Source organism: Notamacropus eugenii, chromosome 6 (assembly GCF_028372415.1).
Source record: "Notamacropus eugenii isolate mMacEug1 chromosome 6, mMacEug1.pri_v2, whole genome shotgun sequence".
NCBI lineage: Eukaryota > Metazoa > Chordata > Mammalia > Diprotodontia > Macropodidae > Notamacropus > Notamacropus eugenii.
Window position 1 is genome coordinate 225,131,566 of NC_092877.1, and position 23,703 is coordinate 225,155,268.

The 23,703-nt window shown below is 37.1% G+C and overlaps 1 protein-coding gene across 1 annotated transcript in view; it reads left to right on the top strand.

Moving 5' to 3' along the window:
- Window positions 1–23,703, top strand: part of NALCN (sodium leak channel, non-selective) — a 526,457-nt gene that overhangs the window by 496,995 nt on the left and 5,759 nt on the right. Inside the window, exons 32-43 of the mRNA XM_072622030.1 lie at window positions 2,282–2,375; window positions 2,860–2,966; window positions 3,179–3,253; window positions 4,232–4,351; window positions 6,248–6,316; window positions 7,866–8,014; window positions 13,299–13,392; window positions 13,898–14,030; window positions 14,717–14,832; window positions 16,966–17,123; window positions 19,263–19,413; window positions 22,496–22,642. Coding sequence (XP_072478131.1) covers window positions 2,282–2,375; window positions 2,860–2,966; window positions 3,179–3,253; window positions 4,232–4,351; window positions 6,248–6,316; window positions 7,866–8,014; window positions 13,299–13,392; window positions 13,898–14,030; window positions 14,717–14,832; window positions 16,966–17,123; window positions 19,263–19,413; window positions 22,496–22,642 — 1,413 coding nt within the window. The remainder of the gene's footprint in view (window positions 1–2,281; window positions 2,376–2,859; window positions 2,967–3,178; window positions 3,254–4,231; window positions 4,352–6,247; window positions 6,317–7,865; window positions 8,015–13,298; window positions 13,393–13,897; window positions 14,031–14,716; window positions 14,833–16,965; window positions 17,124–19,262; window positions 19,414–22,495; window positions 22,643–23,703) is intronic.

Here is a 23,703-nt window from a genome sequence, read left to right on the forward strand (position 1 = left end):
ATGCGTCAGGAGAGAGAGTCTGTATCTCCAGCTTCACATACCTCAGTGTCCAAATCTTTTTTTAAGTGCTGATGGTGATTATAGAATATGAAACCATATATTTAAATTATTTCATTTGGCAGATGTTTTTTAAAGTCATTTCACTTTCTTGAGCTTTCCTGATCTCAAATGTAAAGAGGAAATAGGGGAAAGATCAAACCAATGACTTCCTTAAGGCTCGAAAACAAGGGTCCTATGATCTCACCCAACCTCCTCATTTTAAAGAGGAGGAAATTGAGGTTCGGAGAGATAGGGTTACTTGGCCAATGTCATGTGACTAATCAGTGGCAGAGTCAAGATTCCAACTCAAGTCCCCTGACTCCTCGTCCAGACTTGCAGGCCACCTGTAACATTTCTTTTCATGGCCCAGATCTGTTTGCTCTTGGTGGAAGGTAGTGGTGAATCCAGAATGGTCTGGCAGTTTTAAGTCTTAATAAGAACTGTTCTCTTCTACTAAGGAAGCATATTTATATATTGCCTGAGAGAAAGAAGTGGAAAATAATAACAATACCAATAACCATAGTAACAAGTGACATTTATGCGTTCATATAGGAGAGGTATCCTGGTGTACTGGATAAAGAGCTGACCTTGTAGCCATGAAGGCCAGGGTTCAGATCCCACCTGTGATACATATTGGCTGTATGACCCTGGACAAAACTAGAATTTGCATAGAGGGAGCTTCCTGTTCTAGTGAAAGCATAGATCTAGTCTTTATCCCTATGTAGCAGGGGTTCTTAAATTTTTGCATGTATCATGGACCTCTTGCCATCAGCGGAAGCCTATGAACCCCTTCTCAGAATAATAGTTAAATAATTTAAGGAAATGCTAAATTTCAGTTCATTTTTAGTGAAAATAAAGATGTGGGTTTTTTTTAACCATTCAAGTTCATGAATGTGAACTGTGAACCCCAGTTTAAATATTCTTGTTTTATTGGTGATTTAACATTTGCAAAGCATTTTGTACTTATTATCTTATGTGATAAAGTGAGGTTTATTTTTAATTTAAAAAAGTATTATTATCCCCATTTTATAGGTGAGAAAACTGAGTCTCAGGGATGTTAACTAACAAATATTAATTAACTTTATTATGTTAATTAATGAATCAGGGTTATCCAACCAGTAAGTGTCAGAAGAAGGCAGAATTTGAACTCAGGCATCTCTGCTCACTCAAAGCAGCAAAAATGTAGGGAAAAGAAGGGAGAGAGTTGGATAAGATGGGGAGGAAAAGGAATATATGGTGGCATGAAAATAATGTTGGTTTTAATAGCTTATAAATATTTTCAGGTAAGAAATTACAACCAATTAGCAGTTTTTCCAGAATTTAATGACTACATTCTAAGTGACTGAATGGCAGAGACCAAATATTCTTCCTTTTCGTATATCTCACAGTATCTAGGACACAACAGGAGCTCAATGTTTCCTCAGTGAATGAATGAGTTCTCACTCCTCAAGTCTCTCCAACCTTGCAAAACTTTTCATTAAATAAACTGGAATTATAGGAAAAACTTTGTTTTTCTGAATCCTTGGAATATGTTGGGTGGGTTTATTTTGTTTGGTCTCAATCACCTGCCATCTGCTTTGCACCTAAATCTGACAATTTTCTAATAAAAGAATTTGCTATATAATCATCCTCCTGCTTGTTAGAGGATTGGCAGAATTCAGCGTACCGGTCCCCTCCTCACCAGTCCTTTGTCTCATCACCTGATGTCTCTTCCTTACGGTTTATAAGACTGCACATTTTCAGGACAATGGGAAGAGAGGAAGGATGGAAAAAGACTTTCACAAGCTAAAATAATAAGAAGCCATTATTTTACTGTAACGTCTTCTGCAATGAAACAATAAAAATTAGCTGGCATTGAAACAGGTAACCCCTCCCTTTGTTTGATTCCAGCAAGTAGAAAATCAAATATAAAACTCATGTTTCCCACAGCTGGCTAACAGAGGTCTACATAGCAATAAGCGGGCTCACTGAGTAGGGTCTTCCAGGCAAAGTGTCCACTTCTGGACTGCCCTCGAGGTGAAGGAGAGAAACTCTGACCCTGTTTACTCAAGTGCCCCTGTGTGGGTAGAAGTGCTGTCTTTTAAAGCTCCAAAAAGCAGAGTGTGTGTGTGTGTGTGTGTGTGTGTGTGTGTGTGTGTGTGTGTGTGTGCGTGTGTGTGTGTTTTGTCTTATGATGACCACATTTGGAATGTTCTGGGTTTAAATGACAAAAGGCTTTTTATGTTTTCCTTTGTTTATTAAGGGAACAGCGTTACTGACTGTAGATCAGAGAAGATGGGAAGATCTAAAAAGCAGACTGAAGATAGCACAACCTCTTCATCTCCCGCCTCGTCCGGGTATCAAAGATGCTCTGATTTCATTCATGTTGGGCACTAGTGTTCATGATTCCCCAGGAGTCTAAGATTTAAATTAAAATAATAATCGTGAGGCCACTAGGAGGTTGTGCATAAGTTAATGTAGAAACAGCCATCTAACCACAGATCTCTGCATAAGGCTATTAAAACTAGCCGCCCAAAGGTTGTGCTTCAACGCTTTTCGGATAAGCCTTAATGAAAAAAATGAATTTTTAAATAAAATATATTTGTGCTTGCCTTTTTAATAATGCGAGTGAAATATATTAACCTGACAGAAATGTGACTGTCCTCTCAGGACGAAAGGCTTCATGTAGTTGTTGTTTTTAAATATTCAAAGTTAGATTAAAACTGTAGCAGGAAAAAAAATGTTGAAAGTGTCTTGAGATGATCATTATAGAAAATGAAAAACAAGAAAGCAAATGTGACCCAGGACTAAAATGCCCTTGCAAAAATCCTTCTTTTGCAGATAATGATGGTTTTAGAGCTAAAATGTATGACATTACCCAGCATCCCTTCTTTAAGAGGACTATTGCTGTGCTGGTCCTGGCTCAATCTGTGCTGCTGTCAGTCAAGGTACATTTGTGGGGGTTTTTATATATTTTGTTTCACACTATGCATTTGCAAATTATTTTTTCATTCATCCATCTAGCTGAAAATGTAGCAAGCTGCCATTCTTGTCTAAACATAAGCTCTGCCATATAAAAAAAAAGCTTCACCTAATAGGGAGAAGAAAAACCAGCTTTAGGAATCACATGGCTACGTGTTGTTTCTTTTTCCTATTTCAGTGGGATGTTGCAGACCCAGTGACTGTTCCTTTAGCAACAATGTCCGTTGTGTTCACCTTCATTTTTGTCCTGGAGGTATGGTAAAGGGCTTAAGACTCTCCAAGTGGTTTCTGCTCATTTCCTGTTATTCACTTTCATAGGGTATATATATGGAATCAGAATGTTAGCACTGCAAGGGACATGTCATGAAACCCCCTCATCTTTACAGAGGAAGAATCTGAGCCCCTCAGAAGAGAACCTCTATGATTCAACCAAGTGGCAGGGCTAGGATTTGAACCCAGAATCTCTGATTTCAAATCTAGCTCTCTTTCACCTGTACCACACCACCTCCCCTCAGTTCATCATTTTGAGATGGAAATTTTAGCTGAAAATGGAAGTTTTCATTTCATTATTTTAAGAAAATTGTTTTTGAAAACACACCATTAGAACATCTTCTTTTTAAAAAATGGCAGCCTCCATCTGTATAATGAACACTCTCTTTTCCTTTTCCAACTGCCAAGACACACTGTGAACTTCTGTGCCTGAGCAGTGGCAGAGTTAGTGATGTCAGCTCAAGTAGTTAGAGCTAGCTGCAAAATCGGTGACTTAGGGTATTCAAAATACAGCAAGGAGAGCTGACTCATGAGTTTGCTCTTGACAGAGGCAAGATTACCTTAAAATACATGTTGGATGCATAATTACTATTCAGTTCAACTTTTGTAAGACCCTGGAATTTATGTTTCATCAATGTGTGATACTTGATGTTTCTTATTCCTATGGATGCTTTACTTGAGGAAGCAAAATATGCTGCTGTCTAAATTGGGGGGGGGGAAGACAGGGGGTGGGGGAAGACAGAGGGTGGAGGAATGATTCTTGCCATTCAGTCTCTAATGAGTTTAGATTTGTAGAAAGTGACTCATCTAGCAAGAGACACTTCTTTTAATTTACACAATTTCGGTTTTTAAAAAACTTTCCTAAAAATATTTGTTTGCATTTTCATTTAGTAGTAGACTCTACTTATAAATAGTTTTGCTAAAAAAACCAATCACATCACCTATCTTCATTGTTTACCAGGTTACAATGAAGATTATCGCCATGTCACCTGCTGGCTTCTGGCAGAGCCGAAGGAATCGATATGACCTCTTGGTGACTTCCCTTGGTGTCATTTGGGTGATACTTCATTTTGCCCTCCTTGTAAGATCCCCACTTGCAGTAATATTGTGCTGGTTATTATAATCAAAGCCAATCTCAGATTAGACCTGCAAATGGAGAAAAGCACAGGTATAGAAGAGGCAAAACACTGGGTGATTCAGAAACTGCTTTCTTTGTCTCTGGAGGACACATACACATACATACCCTCGGTCCCAGTGGCCGTGGCATGGCCTGCCCTAGATAGTCTATGACACAAAAGACCCCACATAGCTGTCAGCAAGAAATGACTCTATTAAGAAAATGCTATCTTGGTGATATGTATCATGCTGCCTTCCTACAGAAACAGAGCTCTCCCAGAATGAGCTGTCATAGCCCCTAGGCACCAGCAGCTTTCCTATGAACCCAATTCTCACTGTTGTTTGCATGTGGAGGGAAAGGATCCAGCAAATTTGCTTAGTACCTCAATGAACAGGGAAAAGCAATCCCTTGTTTTGTTGGGTTTCTATTTCCTTCCAAGGCGTGTTCTTGAGAAAAATGATCTCTCAACTCAAGGTTCGACCAAATGCAGCAGAGTGGCCTGTCACATAGTAATAATAATTATTATTAAGTGCTTAATAAGCACTTATTAGTTAAATAATTAATAATAGTGCTTAATAAGCATTAGCTGATTGACAGCCCCTGTACACAGAGGACTGTACATGGGAATTCTAAAACCTGATCACTCCCTCTCTTACAATCACTTTCTTAAGTTCTTCATTCAGAATCCACATTCACTTATCAACATACATTTTAGAATCATCTAAAAGGAAGCACTGAGCCACTTTCATAGACACAGATATACATCTGCTTGACAACTTCCCCAAGTAAGAGAGGTAGGATGGTGGGATGGAAGGAGTACAGGATTTGGATTCTTTGAGCCAGGGTTCAAATCCCAGCTCTATCAATTTAGCTATCCCTGTGTGACTTTAGGCCATTGGCTTTATTTCTATGAGTCTCAAGTTTCCTCACTGGCAAAATAAGGGGGTTGGGCTACAATGTCTCTGAGGTACCTTCTGTTCTAAATTGATGCCTACAGTCACCTTTCTGGATCTGTGATCTGATGATAAATAAGATACTTCTTAAGTTTTTCTCTGACATTTGGTTAGGCTGACCCAATAAAGCACAAACATCCTTTGGCAAAGTTTTTGTTTTTTACCAGAGAGGTTGTTAGAGCTCTATCTAATGGAATATTCGCCTTCTAATAAGACAGTTGTTTAATTCATTGTGAAGTTAGTGAGGTCACTTTTTGGTCAACAAACAATGATTCATTGGATTGACTGTGTCCTTAAAGGGTCATCACCGCTGAAAGGGCATGTTATACCAAAATCATCCTAGGCTAATAAGCATCTGTCTTGTCTTTAAAGATTTGCTGAGAAGGAGAGGTCCTACCCTCCTTGAAGGTCTCTCTCAGTTCTAAATCCTATGATTCCTTATATTTCATCATCAAAATCTACCCTTAGGGTCAATAGAAATGAAAACCATGTCTTTTCCATTTCCCCTATTCATCTGCACATTCCATGAAGGCAGGGGATGCATCTTATCACAAGTTTAAATCTCCCTAGTGCCTAGCATAGTGCTTTACACGCAGGAAGCATTTAATAAATGATTGTTAACTGCTTATTTTATATAATAATGCTTCAATATAGAAACTACCTAAGCAAAACAGAGCCCCAAGTCTCATTTATTATTTTCATTTTATGTATAATATTTATTCATGAGATGTGACAGTGACCTTTTCAGAACCTTCTTAGACAAATTTCCTATAAGAATTTTCACATTTTATTAAAGCAATAATTTTTCAGTAGACTTCTCAAATGGCTTCAAATGAGAAATGGAACTGCAACTGGAACAAAATCTCTTGTGCAAATTATGAAAGTCTCTCTTTTATTTAAATTCCAGAATGCTTATACATATATGATGGGGGCCTGTGTGATTGTCTTCAGGTTTTTCTCCATTTGTGGAAAACATGTAAGTATCTCATAGACGGTATTTTTGGAAGTTAATTGTGTTGTAAAGACAGAATAAAAAAATAAGTTGGTACCAGTTTCCTAAGGAGGGCTTCATATTTAATTAGATGTCTTTCAGAGTTATTAAGGAGTTATTCAAAATCATAAGTCTAAGAACTCATCAATATTATCCCAGTCAGATACATGTGCTCAGATAGGATTGTAGGTTCCAATGGTATGGATTCTTTTTAATTCAGCAAACCAAATAAATCATCAATTAAAGACCTGCATCATCCATAAAAATATTTTTCATTTACCTTTCTGTTATAAACTTTGTTTTTAATGGCAATTTTCATTTGTGAAAAAAAATCTGAGTATGTTTATTATAGACCAAAACCATGTCATCTTGGCCTAATGATGCTGGAAATAATAAAGGCAGTATAATAACCAAAATTCAAAGTGCAACCTAGATCGACACTGATCATTGTGGAGACCTAAAAGAATTTCTTGCAGTTGAGAAACAGCATAGTACAGTGAAAGAATGTTAGCCCTGAGTTCAAATATGACCCCAAACTGACCTTTATAACTTAAAGTCATTTTATTCACTTATAACATGAACATATTGGGATAGATGATCTCTAAGTTCCCTTCCAGGTATAAACCTATAATTCTATGAAAAATGATTCTCTCTATATAAAGATATAAAGTAAAAGGTACATGTGTGTCTGTTTTCTTTTCCATAGCTATGTTGTTTTTTTTTTCTAGAAGGGACAGTCTCATGCAGAATAATGTCTGTTACCCCAACATTGTAGCATAAGTTATCAAACAAGCAAACTTCTGTGTTTTAAGGCAATTATTATGTAGTGGTTCTAGAGCTATCCCCCCCCAAAAAAACCGCATTGCTACTGAAAAGAATCAGAATGGCCCCTTACTCCTCTACGAGGATGTGTGGAGAGTGCTTTTTTCTTGTGTTGGCTTAACAAAGTTAAAGAGACTAAAAATTGTCTGCAGATCTAGCAGCCGGGAAAAATAGCAAAGTACTAGCCAATCATGTGAAACGAAAGGCTAGAGATAGCTAGGTAATGGAGAAGTCACAGTACCTATTGATGGCGCTTGATCTCTACTAATAGGAAGGTTTTGAAAAAGATGCAGTGAGAAATATAAATACAAACTACAAATGAGCTATCTAAGGGATTGGGATCTCTGATAACTTAACACCATCGTATCATGTCATTGACGTGACTACACAGATAATGCCATCATGAATGTTATTTGAGAAACAGGGATTGGTTTTTTGGTATTTGTATCCAAATACTTAGCTCAGTACATATAGTAGGTGCTTAATAAATGCTTGTCCATTATCATCTAATACTATTAACACCATAACTTCCACACTTAAACATTCTATCAGTCCTTTTAGAAACTGGCACTGATTCAGGCAAAGCATGCTTTGATGGTTATTTATGTGTAGAAAGCTTGAGCATCTGTTTTAAGCCAATTTCATTGAATACAATGCCTTTCCTCCCCCAGCTCTTCTACATGATTGGTTATGGTCTTATTCCTGTTTGCAGGTAACGCTGAAGATGCTCCTTTTGACAGTGGTTGTCAGCATGTACAAAAGTTTCTTTATCATCGTGGGAATGTTTTTATTGCTACTGTGTTATGCCTTTGCTGGAGTTGTTTTGTTTGGTACGGTGAAATATGGAGAGAACATCAACAGGTTGGCATGTCCAGTATCTTTTTCCTTTTTTAATGAAGTAGAGAAACCATGCCCATTTTTATATAAAGAAGCATGTGACTAAGTGCTATAAAAATCTATATGCTTGGCTGGCTGTTTGTTTGGGTTTTTTTATCTGACAGAGACTAAGAGGGACAAGGTAATAAATGAGAAACCAAAAACGAGTAAAGCTGCCAGAATTAGGCATAATCATGTTACATAAAAAGCTTGAGGTTTTTTTTCTCATCAAAAACTTAGTATGTAAAAGCCCAGCCTTGAGTATGCACTGTGTTCAGAACAGAAAAATAAAACTTTAGACATAATTTTGAATTTTGTCTAGACAATAATCCCTAAGTTTATAGAGATAAAATATGTGATTATTGTTTTTTGTTTTATCAACTTGCATCTTGCTTGGGAAATTGAGTTCAATACAAGTGATTGTGTTTTGCTACATTGAGCTTGCCTCCACAGATTTTCTTGCATCTGTTCCCTTCTTCCCACTCATAATGGTACAGACCCTCATTATCTTTCATTGAGACTACTGTAAAAAACTCTAAATTGGTCTCTTTGACTAAACACCTTCTCTCCAATCTATCATTCACACAACCAGAGATGCTATTTTTCTAAAGCATAAGACTACCCATGGCACTGCATTGCTGAGGACCCTTCAATACCTCCCTATTACCTCTAGAATAAACAAAAAAAATCTTCTTAGCCATGCACCTAAGCCTCTACAGAATCTATCTCCAGTTTTCCTTTACAATCCCACCAAGCTGAACTACATGTTCCTCAAACTCAACATATCATCACTGAAAACTATACATTTGGGCAATCCATTCTTCAGACTGGAAATGCATTACCTTCTTATCACCACCATTCAAAATCCTTAGCTTCCTTCAAAGGCAAATTTCACTGCTACCTCCTCCAGGAAGCCTTCTCTGTTCTTCCTTCCCCCAACTCCCAGCTACAAGTAATGTCCATATCCTCAGGTTTCAGAGATCTTCAGTTAGGACTTTCTTTGGCTTCCACCATTTCCTACTCTGTGTTATAATTACCTATGATATATCTTGTGTTATTTTCCTTCCTTTTCTACCTAGAACTTAAGACATAATTGGCTTTTGTAAATATCTATTGACTAGAATGACAGAAGCCACAAGACTGTGGCATTATATTTTTCAATTTGCCTTAGATATTATGTAGTCAGCCCCAGTTACATGTACAGCACTATGAAGTGCCAGACCTGCGTTTGCATATGAAGTGAGACATTTACCACTTACAAACCTCTATTTGCCTCTGTTTCCTCATCTGTAAAATGGAGATAATAATAATGTTTTCCTCCTAGGGTTATTGTGAGAATCAAATGAGTTCATATTTGTAAAGCACTTAACAGTATCAGGCACAGAATAAGCACTGTATAAATGATTTTTAATAAATTATCATTATTATTATTTTACTAAACACCAAAAGTGATGCATAGATGCTTCAAAAGATACTATCAAGATGCTTACAGTTTATTGGATGTGATAAGAAAAATACAGTACATCACCATATCTTTGATGTGACCGATGTGGATATTTCCTTCCCTGGTATAGTGCTTAACTCAGGGATGGGGAACTTGTGGCCTCAAGGCCACATGTAGCTCTCTAGGTCCTCAAGTGTGGCCCTTTGACTGAATCCAAACTTCTTCAGTGGAAAGGATCCCCACCTCTTCATGCCTTGTTATCCTGTGAAATTCTTGCCTATATCTTTCCAGTGATTCTCAGTGGTGACATTCCACAACTTGATAGAAGCCTTCTAAGTCTCTATACCATAGCGTTCAATCTTTCCTTCTGTCATCTTTTGCTCTTGCTGCATGACGAGACTACCTTCTTTTATAATGTTTCCTAAGTTAGGTCTTTTGCCCAGGGTAGCAAGATGGCTCTAGAGTGTCAGGCTTGGAATCAGAAAGACCCCTCTTCCTGAGTTCAAATCTGACCTGAGACACTAGCTGTGTGACCCTGAACAAGTCACTTAAGCCTGTTAGCCTCAGTGTCCTCATCTGTAAGATGGGACTGGAGAAGGAAATAGTAAACCACTCCCGTATCTTTCCCAAGAAGATAGAATTAGATATGACTAAATAACAACATCTTTTGCATGTTTATTATGCATATCATTACTGGAATAGTCTAAAGGCTGTAAATTCTCACTATATGCAGAATGTGGTGGCTACTATGACACAGACACAGAGATAGGAAAGGTTTAATGGAGGATCTGGCAATTTCTAGATAGACACTAAAGAAAGATGAGGATTTCATCAAGCAGAGATTCTAAGAACAGAAAACTTGGGGAAAAGATGAAAAGATGAGAAAGAACAGAATGTATCTGAGGGGAAATGAATAGTACAGAGGAAGCAGGGGAGAAGGTAAAACTTTTGGATTCAGAGTCAGAAGTTCCAGCTCTGCTGCTTACTGTCTACGTGACCTTGGACATGTCATTTAGCTTTTCTGATCTTGAGTGTCATCATTTTTAAAATGTGAGAGATAAGCTCTGAGGTCCCCTCTGAATCTAAACCTGTAGCCTATCATCTAGTTCATCTGGAACACATAACATACCACAAGCAATACTGGAGAAAAGCTTGTAAAGTTAGGTTAAGACCATATTTTGTTGCTCGTGTTTTGTTCAGTCATTCCAGTTGTATCCGACTCTTCATGACCCCATATGGGGTTTTCTTGGCAAAGATACTGGGATGGTTTTCCATTTCTTTCTTCAGCTCATTTTATAGATGAAGAAACTGAGGTAACGAGGGCTAAGTGACTTACCCAAGGACACCCAGCTAGTAAGTGTCTGAGGCCAGATTTGAATTCAGGAAGATGAGTCTTCTTAACTCCAGGTCTACCACTCTATCCACTGTGCCACCCAGCTTTCCTAAGGCCATATTTTAGGGGGTTATGAATCTGGGAATCTGGACTTTTTCTTTAGGGAATAGGAACCACTGAAGTTTTTTTTTTGAATAGCTAAGAACCACAAGCTATACTTTAAGAAGATGAATCAGGGTTAATGAATAGGGTTCACTAAGCCCAAGGACACCAATTACTATTTGGCAAAATCCACTGGGAAAATTCAAAAACACTTTGGCTTAAGTTTATACCACTATTTCCCACCATATACCACATTAAATTCAAAACTGATATATGGGACAAGTATAAAAGGTCATGTCATCAAGACAATAAGAATAACCTTTCACAGCCATGGATGGAGAGAAAGTCATTGATCAAAAAAGGGATAAAACTGATCATAAAATGGATGATTTTGGTCACATAAAATTTTAAAGTTTTCATACTAACACAAACAATGAAATTAGACTAATAGTTAACAAGGAAAAATTCTTTGCAGCAAATTTCTCTGATAAAGGTCTAATATCCAAAACCTTTGAAGGAATTAGACAAATAGGCAAGAATGAGAGCCATCCTCAATAGATAAATGGTCAAAGAATATTAACATACAGTTCCCACAAAGAGAAATGCAAGCTATCAACAGTATAAAAAATTGCTTCAAGTAATTAATAGTAATAGATATGCACATCAAAATAACTCTGAGATTCTATCTCATAATTGTAACATTGTCAAAGTTGCCAAAAGAAAAGAAAAATGGCAACTAATATAAGGCCTGTGAAAGTAAAGACACAGTTATGCACTACTGGTAAAGCTGGTAAATGGTGTAACAATACTGGGAAAAAACTTGGAACTATTCCCCCAAATTCATTAATGTGTGTAATACCCTTTAACATCCTGATAGTTTTGGGGGGGGAGGGAAGGAGGGAGAAGGAGAGGGACAGGGAGAAAAGAATAAAGAGAGAGAGAGAGAAAGAGGGGGGGTATGAGTATTTGAGGAATATGTAGCTTTTCAATTTAGTAGAAGTATAAAGAATGTCAGGTGGTGTAATGTGAAATTAAACTAGAAAGAAAAACTGGTCCTAGATTCAGTAGGGAATTGCACATGTGGCCAAGAAGGGGGAGGGAAAGATAATGAGATTGATTTTGGACAAGTTCAATTTGGGGTGCTTAAGAGACATGCAGGAGGAGATGACTAGCAAACAATTGATATAAGATTGGAGCTCAGGAGAAAAGTAATGACGTGACATGGATTGTTGAGGGTAGGGAAAGAGAAGGCAGAAAAAAATGATGGAAGATTTCAAATCTAGACAATTAGGACAACAGTACATTAACAAATTTAGAGAATCAACAAGATCAGGAAAGTTGGGGGAGAGGGGGAGAGGAAGATGGTTTGATCATGTTGAGTTTTTAAGACTGGAACTGGAGAGTGATGTTGAGGCCAGGGATGGGTTGTGGCAGGGGGTTGTGCTAATAAGCATTAGTAGATAGATAGAATGGAGTGACCTGTGGGACACAAAAGTGGCAAAGGATTCAGGTGCACCTTTGTACAGCATACAAAAATTTACTCTGGATTGCTCCTATGATGCTACATATAAAAGGGAATGGGTAATTTTACTAGAACTTCTTCTATACCAGAGCTTTTAATATTTTTGTGTCATATAGTCTTTTGTGTTGCCAGTGGACTCCTCCTCAGAATAATAGGTTTTAATTTTTATCATAAGTGAAAGAAATTCTAAATTTTAATTAATGGTTAGTGAAAATGAAGATGCAATTTTTTCTACTCAAGTCCACAGACCCCCTGAAATCTGATAGAAGTAAGTTTGGGGTCTTGAGAATAGTCAAAAAGGGTTGCCACAGGTCCCACAGGAAATTCAAAAAGATTCAACAATAAGAGGACCACCTGATGTTGGCATGAATTTCTAGTTTGCAAACTTTCTACAGAAAGTCTTGGCATCCCAACTCCAGGAGTAGAGAAATCGGTGGCCTGTAAATTCAACCTTTCTGTAAGCACAGCAGTAAATACCATGCCATGAAATGGACGGATTCAGATACCCTTATATAATTTTCAGTTCATTTGTGTTATTGTAGTTGGTACATTATATGTAGAAATGGCTCTTCCTTATAGGTAAGGGAGAAATATGAAGACACCTGTAGTATACTGAAGAGTGCTGGCTGTAGAATCAAAGGGACCTGAGTTTAAATCCCGCCTTGACCTTTAGTTCTTGCGTGACCTTGAACAAGTCACAATTTAACCTCCCTAGGCCCCACTTTCTTCATCTGCAAAAGGTTTTGATGCAGATGACCTCAAGGTTCCTTCTGATTTTATGAAGATGTTCTCAGTTAAAACCTGCCAGAATTTCTCCATGACAAATTTTACACCTGAAATTCTTCTGTTTCTCTTTAAAATAAAATAGGCACGCAAATTTTTCCTCAGCTGGAAAGGCCATTACTGTGCTCTTCCGAATAGTCACAGGGGAGGATTGGAACAAAATTATGCACGACTGTATGGTAAATATGACCTAATCACAAGCACTGCTTTATTTGAGTCCATTTGGATCCAATCAGCGATTGAGTACTTCACGGTAGCATTGTTTCTTTGGGTACATGTAAAACTGGTCCTGCTACCTTTGCCTTGAAAAGTAGATGTGCCAACTTGTGCTTCTTGTCACATATACTTGTTTTTCTGTTCTAAGATTGGTTCTATTGTTTAAGTCAGAAAAACAAGACAAACCCTGTTGAGACAGGGTTTGTATGAATGCTCCCTAAACAACTGGGATGGGGATCAGATTTCTGCAGTACAAACTTTTAATCCAATTCAATAATGCACTTCAGATTTTTCGGTATGAAAGACATAAATACAAAAATATCCTTTTATTATTAATAAAATTGATGAGGTGACCAGTGTTTGATTATCTTTAAAGATGACTGGGATGTTTATGATGCCTTATTTGTTTGGGATTTTTTTTTACTAAATAAAGATTTTGTAACGTCTTTCTCCCCCTCCTCCAAAAAGGTTCAGCCTCCCTTTTGTACACCAGATGATTTCAAATACTGGGCAACAGACTGTGGAAATTATGCTGGAGCACTTATGTATTTCTGTTCATTTTATGTCATTATTGCATACATCATGCTAAATCTGCTTGTCGGTAAGTGATAGTCTTTGAATATAACACCATTTACCTCTTTAAATGTAGAAACTAAGATAATTGTCCATAATTTCCAAGTAATTATCTGGGATTGCTTGGGGTGGATATTTCACAGTGTTAATTACAAAGTGTTGACTCTTAATCTGAAAGCTGAAAAATCATTTCATAGGTATGTAAATGAAAATTGATTACAAATTCAAGTTTTGCACTATTCAGTATAAACTTTAATTTTAACACAGTTGTTCAGGTAATGAACATTATAGTTTGTGGGGTTTGGGGTTAATGTTCTCAAACAAACATTCCTGAAGGTCTACTTTTGCATCCCCAAAATAATACGTTTTATCTTTGAAATGATTAATTTTAGTCACCTAGCTATGAGACCACCCAGAATATAACTTGGCCTTTACAAATCATACTGGCACCCAGAGTAGCAGCCAGTTGGCAGGAAATTGTGTACACAGAATCTATGTTTGTTCTTGTGACCCTCATGGTTTGGAAAGACAGGAGCTTGCATAAATAGCCTGATTCAAAATTAAGATAGGCCAACTTGGAGACCAGAGTAAGACCACTTTGGAAATTTGGTCTATAAGATTGGTGACAAAATCCATTATTTTTAATGCATTTTACTTTGCTGAAATTCATGGAAAATTAGATGAAATGTTTAATTGTATTTCTTTTCCTTTTAGCTATAATTGTGGAGAATTTCTCTTTGTTTTATTCCACTGAGGAAGACCAGCTGTTAAGCTACAATGATCTTCGCCACTTTCAAATCATATGGAATATGGTAGATGATAAAAGAGAGGTAGGAAATTTGATGATGCTAATGATGCTATTTTGTATTGTAAATTCTTCCACATTTCACCCCCCTAAAGCATTTATTGTAATGTCTCAACCATTCTTCTATCCTTACTGTTCGTAATTGAAATGCACAATATCTTGATTAGCTCAGTAGGGAATTACTGACATTTTAAATCAAGAACTCATCAAGATCTGCTTCTTTTTTTGTGAGTATGAGAATAGCCCAGGAAATGAGACTTCACCTATAAAGGATCTACTGAAATATCTTTGTTATATTATCTAAACCCTCACCAAAGCTTGAGTTAAAGAGAAAAGAAAAACAAGAATAGATGCTTCTTTTCTATGTCCCATCCTATTCCAAACCTTGAAAAGACAGAGAAAAAAGAAAGAGGAAAATGGAAGAAAAAGATAGGAAGCCCAAGGAATTTAAGATAAAGTCTATAAAAAGCACTTGTTTGCAGTGCTCTCAGCTTCCCCTTTATCTCCTTTTCCACACTGGTGATGCCTTTATTCCTCAAACAGGTATCCACCTCCTTCATGATATGATTGCCCAAGTTCCTGCCTCGATGTTCCCAACCCATACCTGCCCCTTTATATGAGGGACATCAAAATTTCTTTCTCTAGGCTCCTACTATCAGGCTGACTAGTTTTCCACCCTGCTCTTACCTAGCTAATGTGGTGGAAAGCTGTTTCCTGCTTCATAAGAACTTAATGCTTAATCCCAGTGCTTTCTGCCTCAATGAAAGTATAGACTTTTGCCCAAATGAATCATAATTGATAAATCATATGCCTACCTTTCCCTATTAAAAGGTCAATTCTAAACTAATCATTTTGTAAACACAGAGAAGAACTGTGAAATATTTGGTGATAAGAATAATACATAAAATTTTATAAATATTTTCTTGGATTTCGCCATACCAAATACACATAATCTTCCGTCTATGTAGAAGAAGAGCTTTCAAAATACAGAGACTGAGAAAAAAAATAAAAAACGTGGGAACAAATTGAGGTATGTGTTGTCTACAGAAAATGAGCTATTATCCCAGTACGTTTTTTCAGTAACAAAAAGCAGCTATTTTATCTATTTATGTGCAGATTAAACATAAAAGAATAGGATAACATGTCCCAGGACTATTTCTATCTGAACTCCACTGTAGAACAAATTAATAACTCACACACAGTGATTTTCAAGTTAGAGCAAGCAAAGTGAGCATTTATCATGTTCACACTATGTTCCAAGCACTGTACACTCAACAGTCTGTGCCCTCAACGAGTTTGCATTATAATGGGGAAAGACAACATGGAGAAAAATTAGAGGAGAGGGAGAATACATGGGATAGCATGGCCATGGAAGCCAGAGACCCAACAAAATAATGTCAAAACTGACTTATCAAAGTCCAGGGAGATCTGAACGGTGAAGCATAATATTCCAGTTGGGAGGGAGTGGAGATAATGACTCAGATGAAGACATCAAGGCTAGAGATATCCAGGAAGTGCCAAAATTCTTTCTTCTCAACAACTGTGTGATACAACTAATACAAATAGTATTGCCTCTATCTTATCAATGGGAAAATTGAGACTCTGAGAGATTGCATAATTTACCTACAGTCATACAGCTAGGAGATGGCATTCCAGGTCTATAGTTCCTTCTCATATACTCTGCTGTAAATTTTTGAAGAAGCAGAAAATCTATAATTAATGTTTAAAAGTTGATTGTTAGGAATAACTGAAAAGAAAGTCATTCTTTTCAGTTGTGCGTGTGTTTGTAATTATACCCAGAACCAGACTTATCGATGACCCACTCAAAGAGTACTAAAGAGAAGTTGGAAGAGAGTGAAACCGTAGAACAGAACAGAACAGAAGTTCCCTTCCTTGCTTTAGGAATCCATGTGACTGTGTGTGTCCTGAAGAATGAGGAGAGAGGCATCCAACAGAATCTGTTTCTGCAAAGCTTTAACATCTGATGCTTACTTTAGAATATATAATACATGTAAATGTAATCTTTAGGAGAGCAATGAAACCTAGCTATTATGGTATCTTTGGAGAAATAGTTTCCGTTCTGTACCTGAAGCAGAAGCATGAGTGAATTGTTATTTTCTAATGATGATTTACAAATCATTGCACTATGTTATTTCAGGGGGTGATTCCAACTTTCCGTGTGAAGTTTCTGTTGAGGCTGCTCCGAGGAAGGCTCGAGGTGGATCTTGACAAAGACAAACTTTTGTTCAAGCACATGTGTTATGAGATGGAGAGACTGCATAATGGTGGTGATGTCACCTTCCATGATGTGCTAAGGTACCAAGTCAGGTTTTCATTACTGGGACACCAATCATCCTCTGAATTACATCCTCAAAACAAAATTGTGCATTTAGATCCATTTTAAATATAGGATCATAAATCTAGAAGATATTTCAGGGGCCACCAAGTTCAACCACTGCCATTTTATTTTTTTAATTGACAAAAATTTTTTCTCATCCTTCTACCCCCCCAGTAATATTAATATGTTAATATTAATAACATGTGATGCTATCATAGTTATGAATAGGGTCATATTCCCCCTAGAGGGTAATTGGGTATTTACTTACTAGCCTGTAGGATAACCTGTGCTTGTTCATTATTGTCTATTGACTACCTAAAAGTTGCTGAGCAACACTGGAAGAGTGAGTTGACACCCTGGAAAACTTTGATCAATGGCACGGCACCGTAGGAATTTGCCCAGTCTGCTTTTTAGTCCAATTATGGTTAAAATACATGTAGGGAATTTTTATTAGCAGATAAGAAACCACACTTAAAAAGGTGAATGTAAAAATAGCTAAGGCTCTGAATGCGATAATCTGTAATTATCTTCAAAACATCCAGCAATTCCACTTCTAGATAGCTCTAATTATCAGGAAGTTTTTACTTATGTCAAACCAAAACTGCATCTCTATAGCTTTTTACCATTACTTTTCGTTCTTTTCTTAGGTCTAGAATCTAATCCTTCTTCCACATGACAATCTTTCAAATGCATAAAGTCAATTAATATATTATATTACCATAAGTCCCATAAATCTTTTTCTAGATTAAATATTCCCAGTTCCTTCAACTGACCCATTAATGGGATATTTTGAGTCTTCTCAGCATCCTCATTGACTTTCTCTGAATATATTCCAGCTTCTGTATCCTTTTAAAATATAGCAAGTACATAGAACTCTAGATGAGGTCATGGCAGGGTACATTAGAGCAAATGTCCCCGTCCTCCATTCTGCATAAGGTAACGCCTAGGGTTTTCATTGTTCTCTGCATTATCACACTGTTGATTCCTATTAAACTTGTACTTCAATTAATTTTTCTTCCCATGAAATGTTATCTTTAGTCATTTGTTCTCCATTCAGGGTACAACAGATTGTTGAATACAAATATAAGACATTATATTTATCCTTGTTACATTTTATCTTATTGGACAAATCTCATTATTCTAATGACATGGTGTTCTTTGTGGTCTTAATTCTGTCATTGAGTATATATTAGATACCTCCTACCTTCACCTTGGGCAGCTAGATGGAGAGTGCCAGGTCTGGAATCAGGAATTCATATTCCTGAATTCAAATTCAACCTCAGACACTCAATAGCTGTGTGACCCTGGGCAAGTCACTTAGCCCTCTTTGCCTTAGTTACTCATCTGTCAAATGAGCTGAAGGAAATGTCAAATCACTCTAGTATCTTTTGCCAAGAAAATCCCAAATGGGATCACGAAGAGTTGAATACAACTGAACAATAATGATAAACATTCATCTTATCCACAAACTGTATAAGTATGCAGAGCCTTTGAGTAATCTACTTGAAACTGATCAATGTAACATTGGCTCCAGACCTTCACAAAGTTCTGATACCACCTTTCCATGTCTCTCCATTTTTTCGTATACATATAATGCAAGATCTCTCCAAATGACTTCCTGAAAATATTGTTTAACTTTATCTACGTCATTTCCTTAATCCAGTAAGGTAAAAATTTTCAAAAATGAAAATGGGATTAACGTAGTGTGACCTGTACTTTATGTAGTCAGGCTAGCTTGGAGTAATCACTGTTACCCTTTTTAAATGTCCACAAACCATTCCTTAACAATGTTTTCTAAAGTTTATCAAGGAATCAAGATTAAGTTCAACACTTGCTTCCCATTTTTTGAAAAGTTGGGAAATTTCTTTACAATTCTGAGACACCTTTTACATCCTCAAAGAATGTTATAAGGTCCTTTTGAGATCATTTAATCCACCCTCATTTTTTTTGAGAGATAAAAAAACTAAAAGCCAAAGAAAAGTGACTTGACCACTTCAGATCACATGGCCAATTGCTGGGAGAGCAGGAGTTAGACCAGTCTGACTAACTTCTCAGGTTCACCATGATGTCGTCTGGTATCCTTTGCCACATGTTAATGTTATTTTTGTCCCCGTCAGCATGCTGTCATACAGATCTGTTGACATCAGAAAAAGTTTGCAGCTGGAGGAGCTCCTTGCTAGGGAACAGTTGGAGTACACCATAGAAGAGGAAGTGGCCAAGCAAACTATACGAATGTGGCTGAAGAAGTGTTTAAAGCGCATCAGAGCAGTGAGTTGAACAGGAGGCACTTTTGTTGTTTTTATTCTTGCCTTTCTTTCCCCTTCAATGTGGGGGAGAATTGGGAAAGTAATATTAACTACCTGTGATCCTAAACCTCTTAGGTCCAAGAGCCAAATTCTTTTCTGACTAATCTCTGAACTCTTTTTTGAGTACGTAGTATAATCTAGCCCATTTGTTTCTATCTACTGATGACAAAGCTAATAAGTACTCAAAACTTAATTCTAGTTAAATTAAAGGTCCTGCTTTCTTCCAGTTTGTTCTAAAAGCTTGCAATTTATGAATTCATTGAATGAGGTGTTTAAATTTGGAAACTTTTTTAAAAATAATTTTACAAGGAATAACTCTTTGAAAAAAATTATTATGTTAAAACATTTGCCATTTGTTTGATAAAAACAAGTGAGAGAAACACCAACAAAACCCAGGTATTAACTACCCATAGCTTTTTGGCAAATAAATTCTATTATCACTGAAGAGGCTTATTGTTGCTCATGCTGTTTAATTTCTAGTAAAGGCTACCTGCCTTTAGAGTTTCCCATTTCACTCTGTTGCCAACTCTAGTGCCCAAAATATGTTTTTAATAACATACTCTTCATGAAATAATTTTTGATCAGTATCTTGTTAGTATACTCTATGCATAGGAAGTTCATATCACTTATGTGACTGGTCTTAGGAGCTGTTATGATTCCAGAAGCTTTAAACCCACCTAAGAGTTTGGACAGGAAATTCAAATTAGGTATTTAGTGTTTCTCTATGGCATACATTTGTTCAGCTTGTTTTTAATGAGAAACATAGTCCTTAGAAATTTCAGAAAAAAACCACAATGATAATAATTATGATTTATATAGTCATATATTGTCTTGCAAAGCACTCTATATATGTTATCTCAGTTGATCAATATCTAAAACCTAGGTAAAATCTTGCTTGGGATTTCCAAAACCAAACAATCTATAATAAGGCCAATACAAACACCCAGAAAAATATTGTGTCGTAGACCCATTCATGTATTTTGAGCTATCTGCATAAATACAGCATTCAGTCAATAAGCATTGATTAAGCACCTATTGTGTGTGCCCAGCACTGTTCTGGGTACTGAGGATACAAATACAAAGAATGAAACAATCCCTTCTTACATCCCAATAGAAGAGACAAATATATAAATTTAAGTAGCAGAAATATAAAGTGAATAAATACAAATAGATAAGAAGTAGCTAAATATAAGGTTGTTTGGTAGGAAAAGCACTAGAAATTGGGAAGATCAGGAAAGACTTGGTATTGAAGATGGTGCTTGAGCTGGATCTAAAAAGAAAAGAAGGGATTCTAACAGGTAGAGGATAAGAAGTAAGAGAGCATTCCATGCATAGGGAAGAGCCAGTACAAAGGTACAGAGAGAGACAGAAAGACAGAGAGAGATTGATCAAATATCACGCATAAGGATATGAGACAAGGCAAGTAAGGCTGGATCACTGGGGAGGGGGGGGGGACCTGGGGGTGCTATTGTCCAATAAGAGTCAAAAGATAATTTAAGGCCTAAATTGAATAAAGCCTTAAAAGCTAAAGAGATTTGAGGATAATATCAAGGTTATAAGCTAGAGAGTCCAAAAGAGAAGTTTGGAAGAGGAAAGGGGAAAAAGAAAAATGAGTTCAGTTTTAGACATGTTGAATTTGAGATGTGTCTAGGGCATCCAGTTTGAAACATCCAATAGGTAATGTGGGACTGAACCCCAAAGGAGACAACAGTGGGACTGGATGGATGAATACATGCAGACAGACAGACATTTCATACACGTGTATGCAAACATAGATGAGTTACCTGCATAGAAATGATCATTAAACACATGGGAGCGGATGAGATTATCAAGCAAGAGAATTCAAAGGGAGGAGGAAAGGGGGCAGGGAGAGAAGCTTTGAAAAATACCCACAGTTAAGTTGTACGATTATGGATGATGAGCCAGCAAAGATGACTGAGGAGTATTCAGTTTAGTTGGAAAACTTGGAAAGGAGAGGTCACCCAGAAGGCGAGGGTGGTCAGCAGTTTCAGATACATCAAGAAGGATGAGGATTAAGAAAAAAGCATGAGATTTGGCAATGATGGGATCAGTACTAACTTTGGAGAGAGCAGTTTCAGTTGAGGGATGAAGCTGAATAGGCATGGAGGAGGAGGAGGTGGTAAGAGGAATCCAAGACCAAGGTTTGAAAAGAGATCAGGGACAAGGAAGCAGAGTTATACATCAGAGGACCCTGTAGAGTTGAAAATTAGAGTGAGGAGAGAGTGAGTGAAGTCAGAACAAGGGTCAAGACCTCTATAGAAAGTACTGAAGGGCGGAGGGACTGGAGGTCTGGATGATGACAAAGAATAGGTTTCTGAGAGATGAGAGAATGAGGGAAACACAGAATGACAGGAAATTCTACATTATGGAGCCAGGAAAGTTCAGGAGACCTGTAACCGTATGTGCGTCTGGCTCATCTCCAGATCATGCAGGCTTCAGAAGATGCCAAAATTAATCCAACAACTCTCTCCTGCTCACCTAAGAACCTAGGTAAAAAAACATTCTAGTCCCTTCTATCCTCCATAGTCTAACTAACTCTCTAGTTCTTCTAGATTAGAAATGACTTGAGTCTAGGCAAGACCAGACTACCTAAAGCCAAGACACTGAGAGTGGAATAGTAGAAGAAAACCAGAAAAAAAGAAAAAACCAGACAATAATAATGAACATAGGCAGATGTGTACCTTATAAAATACAATCTGAAATCAATGTAGAGAACTATTCAAATTTTTATGGAAAAGGCATGAAAGGGGATTTAAAACATTACTATTTTTCCAAGCCATCATTTAGATCAGCTGGAGCCTTATCTCTGAAATTGTTAATGACAGCAAGTCATTTGATGATTAAATGATTATTAATGATTATCATACAGATGAGATTTTAAAAGTCTTGACAAAATAAAACTGGGACCCAGATGATGACATTTTGTGTTATCAGGCTGCTGAATAGGACTTCTCCCCTCCTTATTAAAATTGCTATCTGGGTGCATACTCATGATACACACATGTACATTTTTTCTGCCTTAGAAACAACAGCAATCATGCAGCATCATCCACAGCCTTCGAGAGAGTCAGCAACAAGAGCTGAGCAAGTTTCTGAATCCTCCCAGCATTGAGACAACACAGCCAAGTGAAGACGTGAATGCTAATAACCAAGATAACATTCAGCCAGAGGTATGAGTCCTCATCAATGCCTATTTTTATAAAAACAAATAATAATCCATTATTACTGCTCACGAAACTGCTTCAGGCAAGATGCCAATATTCTAAATAGCTGCTTCTGAAGGGGTAAAAACAGAAAATACTCACTAAGTATTATTGTTCAAGTACCCACTGATTCAGAGCTTTCCAGTTTGTATAATACTATTAGGCAGTTAATGCTGTTAATGCCTAATTTTTATGGTTATCAAAGTAAGACTCAGTGCCCTAAAGTGATAGTTATATAGGCTTTAGGCTAGGGTTAATGACACTCCTAATAGAACCTGATTTGTTTCCAGGGAGTACCTCATATATTAAGAGAGCATAGCTCATCTACCCTAGATACTAAGAAATATTTTCATTCCACTCACCAAGTCATATAAACTTCTTCTAAAGACAGTGAAAAGCTTTATAATTGGCTTCCAACATATTTAAGTGGGAAAATACACTGAGGAGTCATTCTTCCTTGGCTGGGCATTGGGATAGCATATGGATATACAGCAGAAATTATCTCTAGGACCTACTATTACTAGGACATAGCATAATTTCATCTTAAACCCAATTATCTACAAGTCTATTTTTTAAAAAAAAATACAGACAGTAATCAAGATCCTGGAGAGACTTGTGCTATTAGGAACAGCTGGCAAAGAAATCCTACTCCTTCCCATCAGCCTTTGTGATGGTGAAATTGTTATTTGAGGTTAATGACCTGGAGTAAATCCAGCATTTTGAGAAGGGTTCTCTGATGGCACAAAAGCTTTGTCATGTATTTACAACTTCATCAGTTTATAGGGAGAAATCCATTGGCCTAAAACACAGTAGACCAGCAGGATGTCCCCATTGTACTATAGATCAGATATAGGTATACCCCTTTGTACCTTCAGAATGATATTAAACTAATGGTCACTGCCAATAGGGTAATGCTGACTACCGAGACTTTTAACTTTTTTACAAAAAGTTTCCCAAGGTGGAGGTCACTTGTACTAAAACACCTTCTAACCCATTTACCTGAGTTACCTAGTCTGAAGTAGTATGGT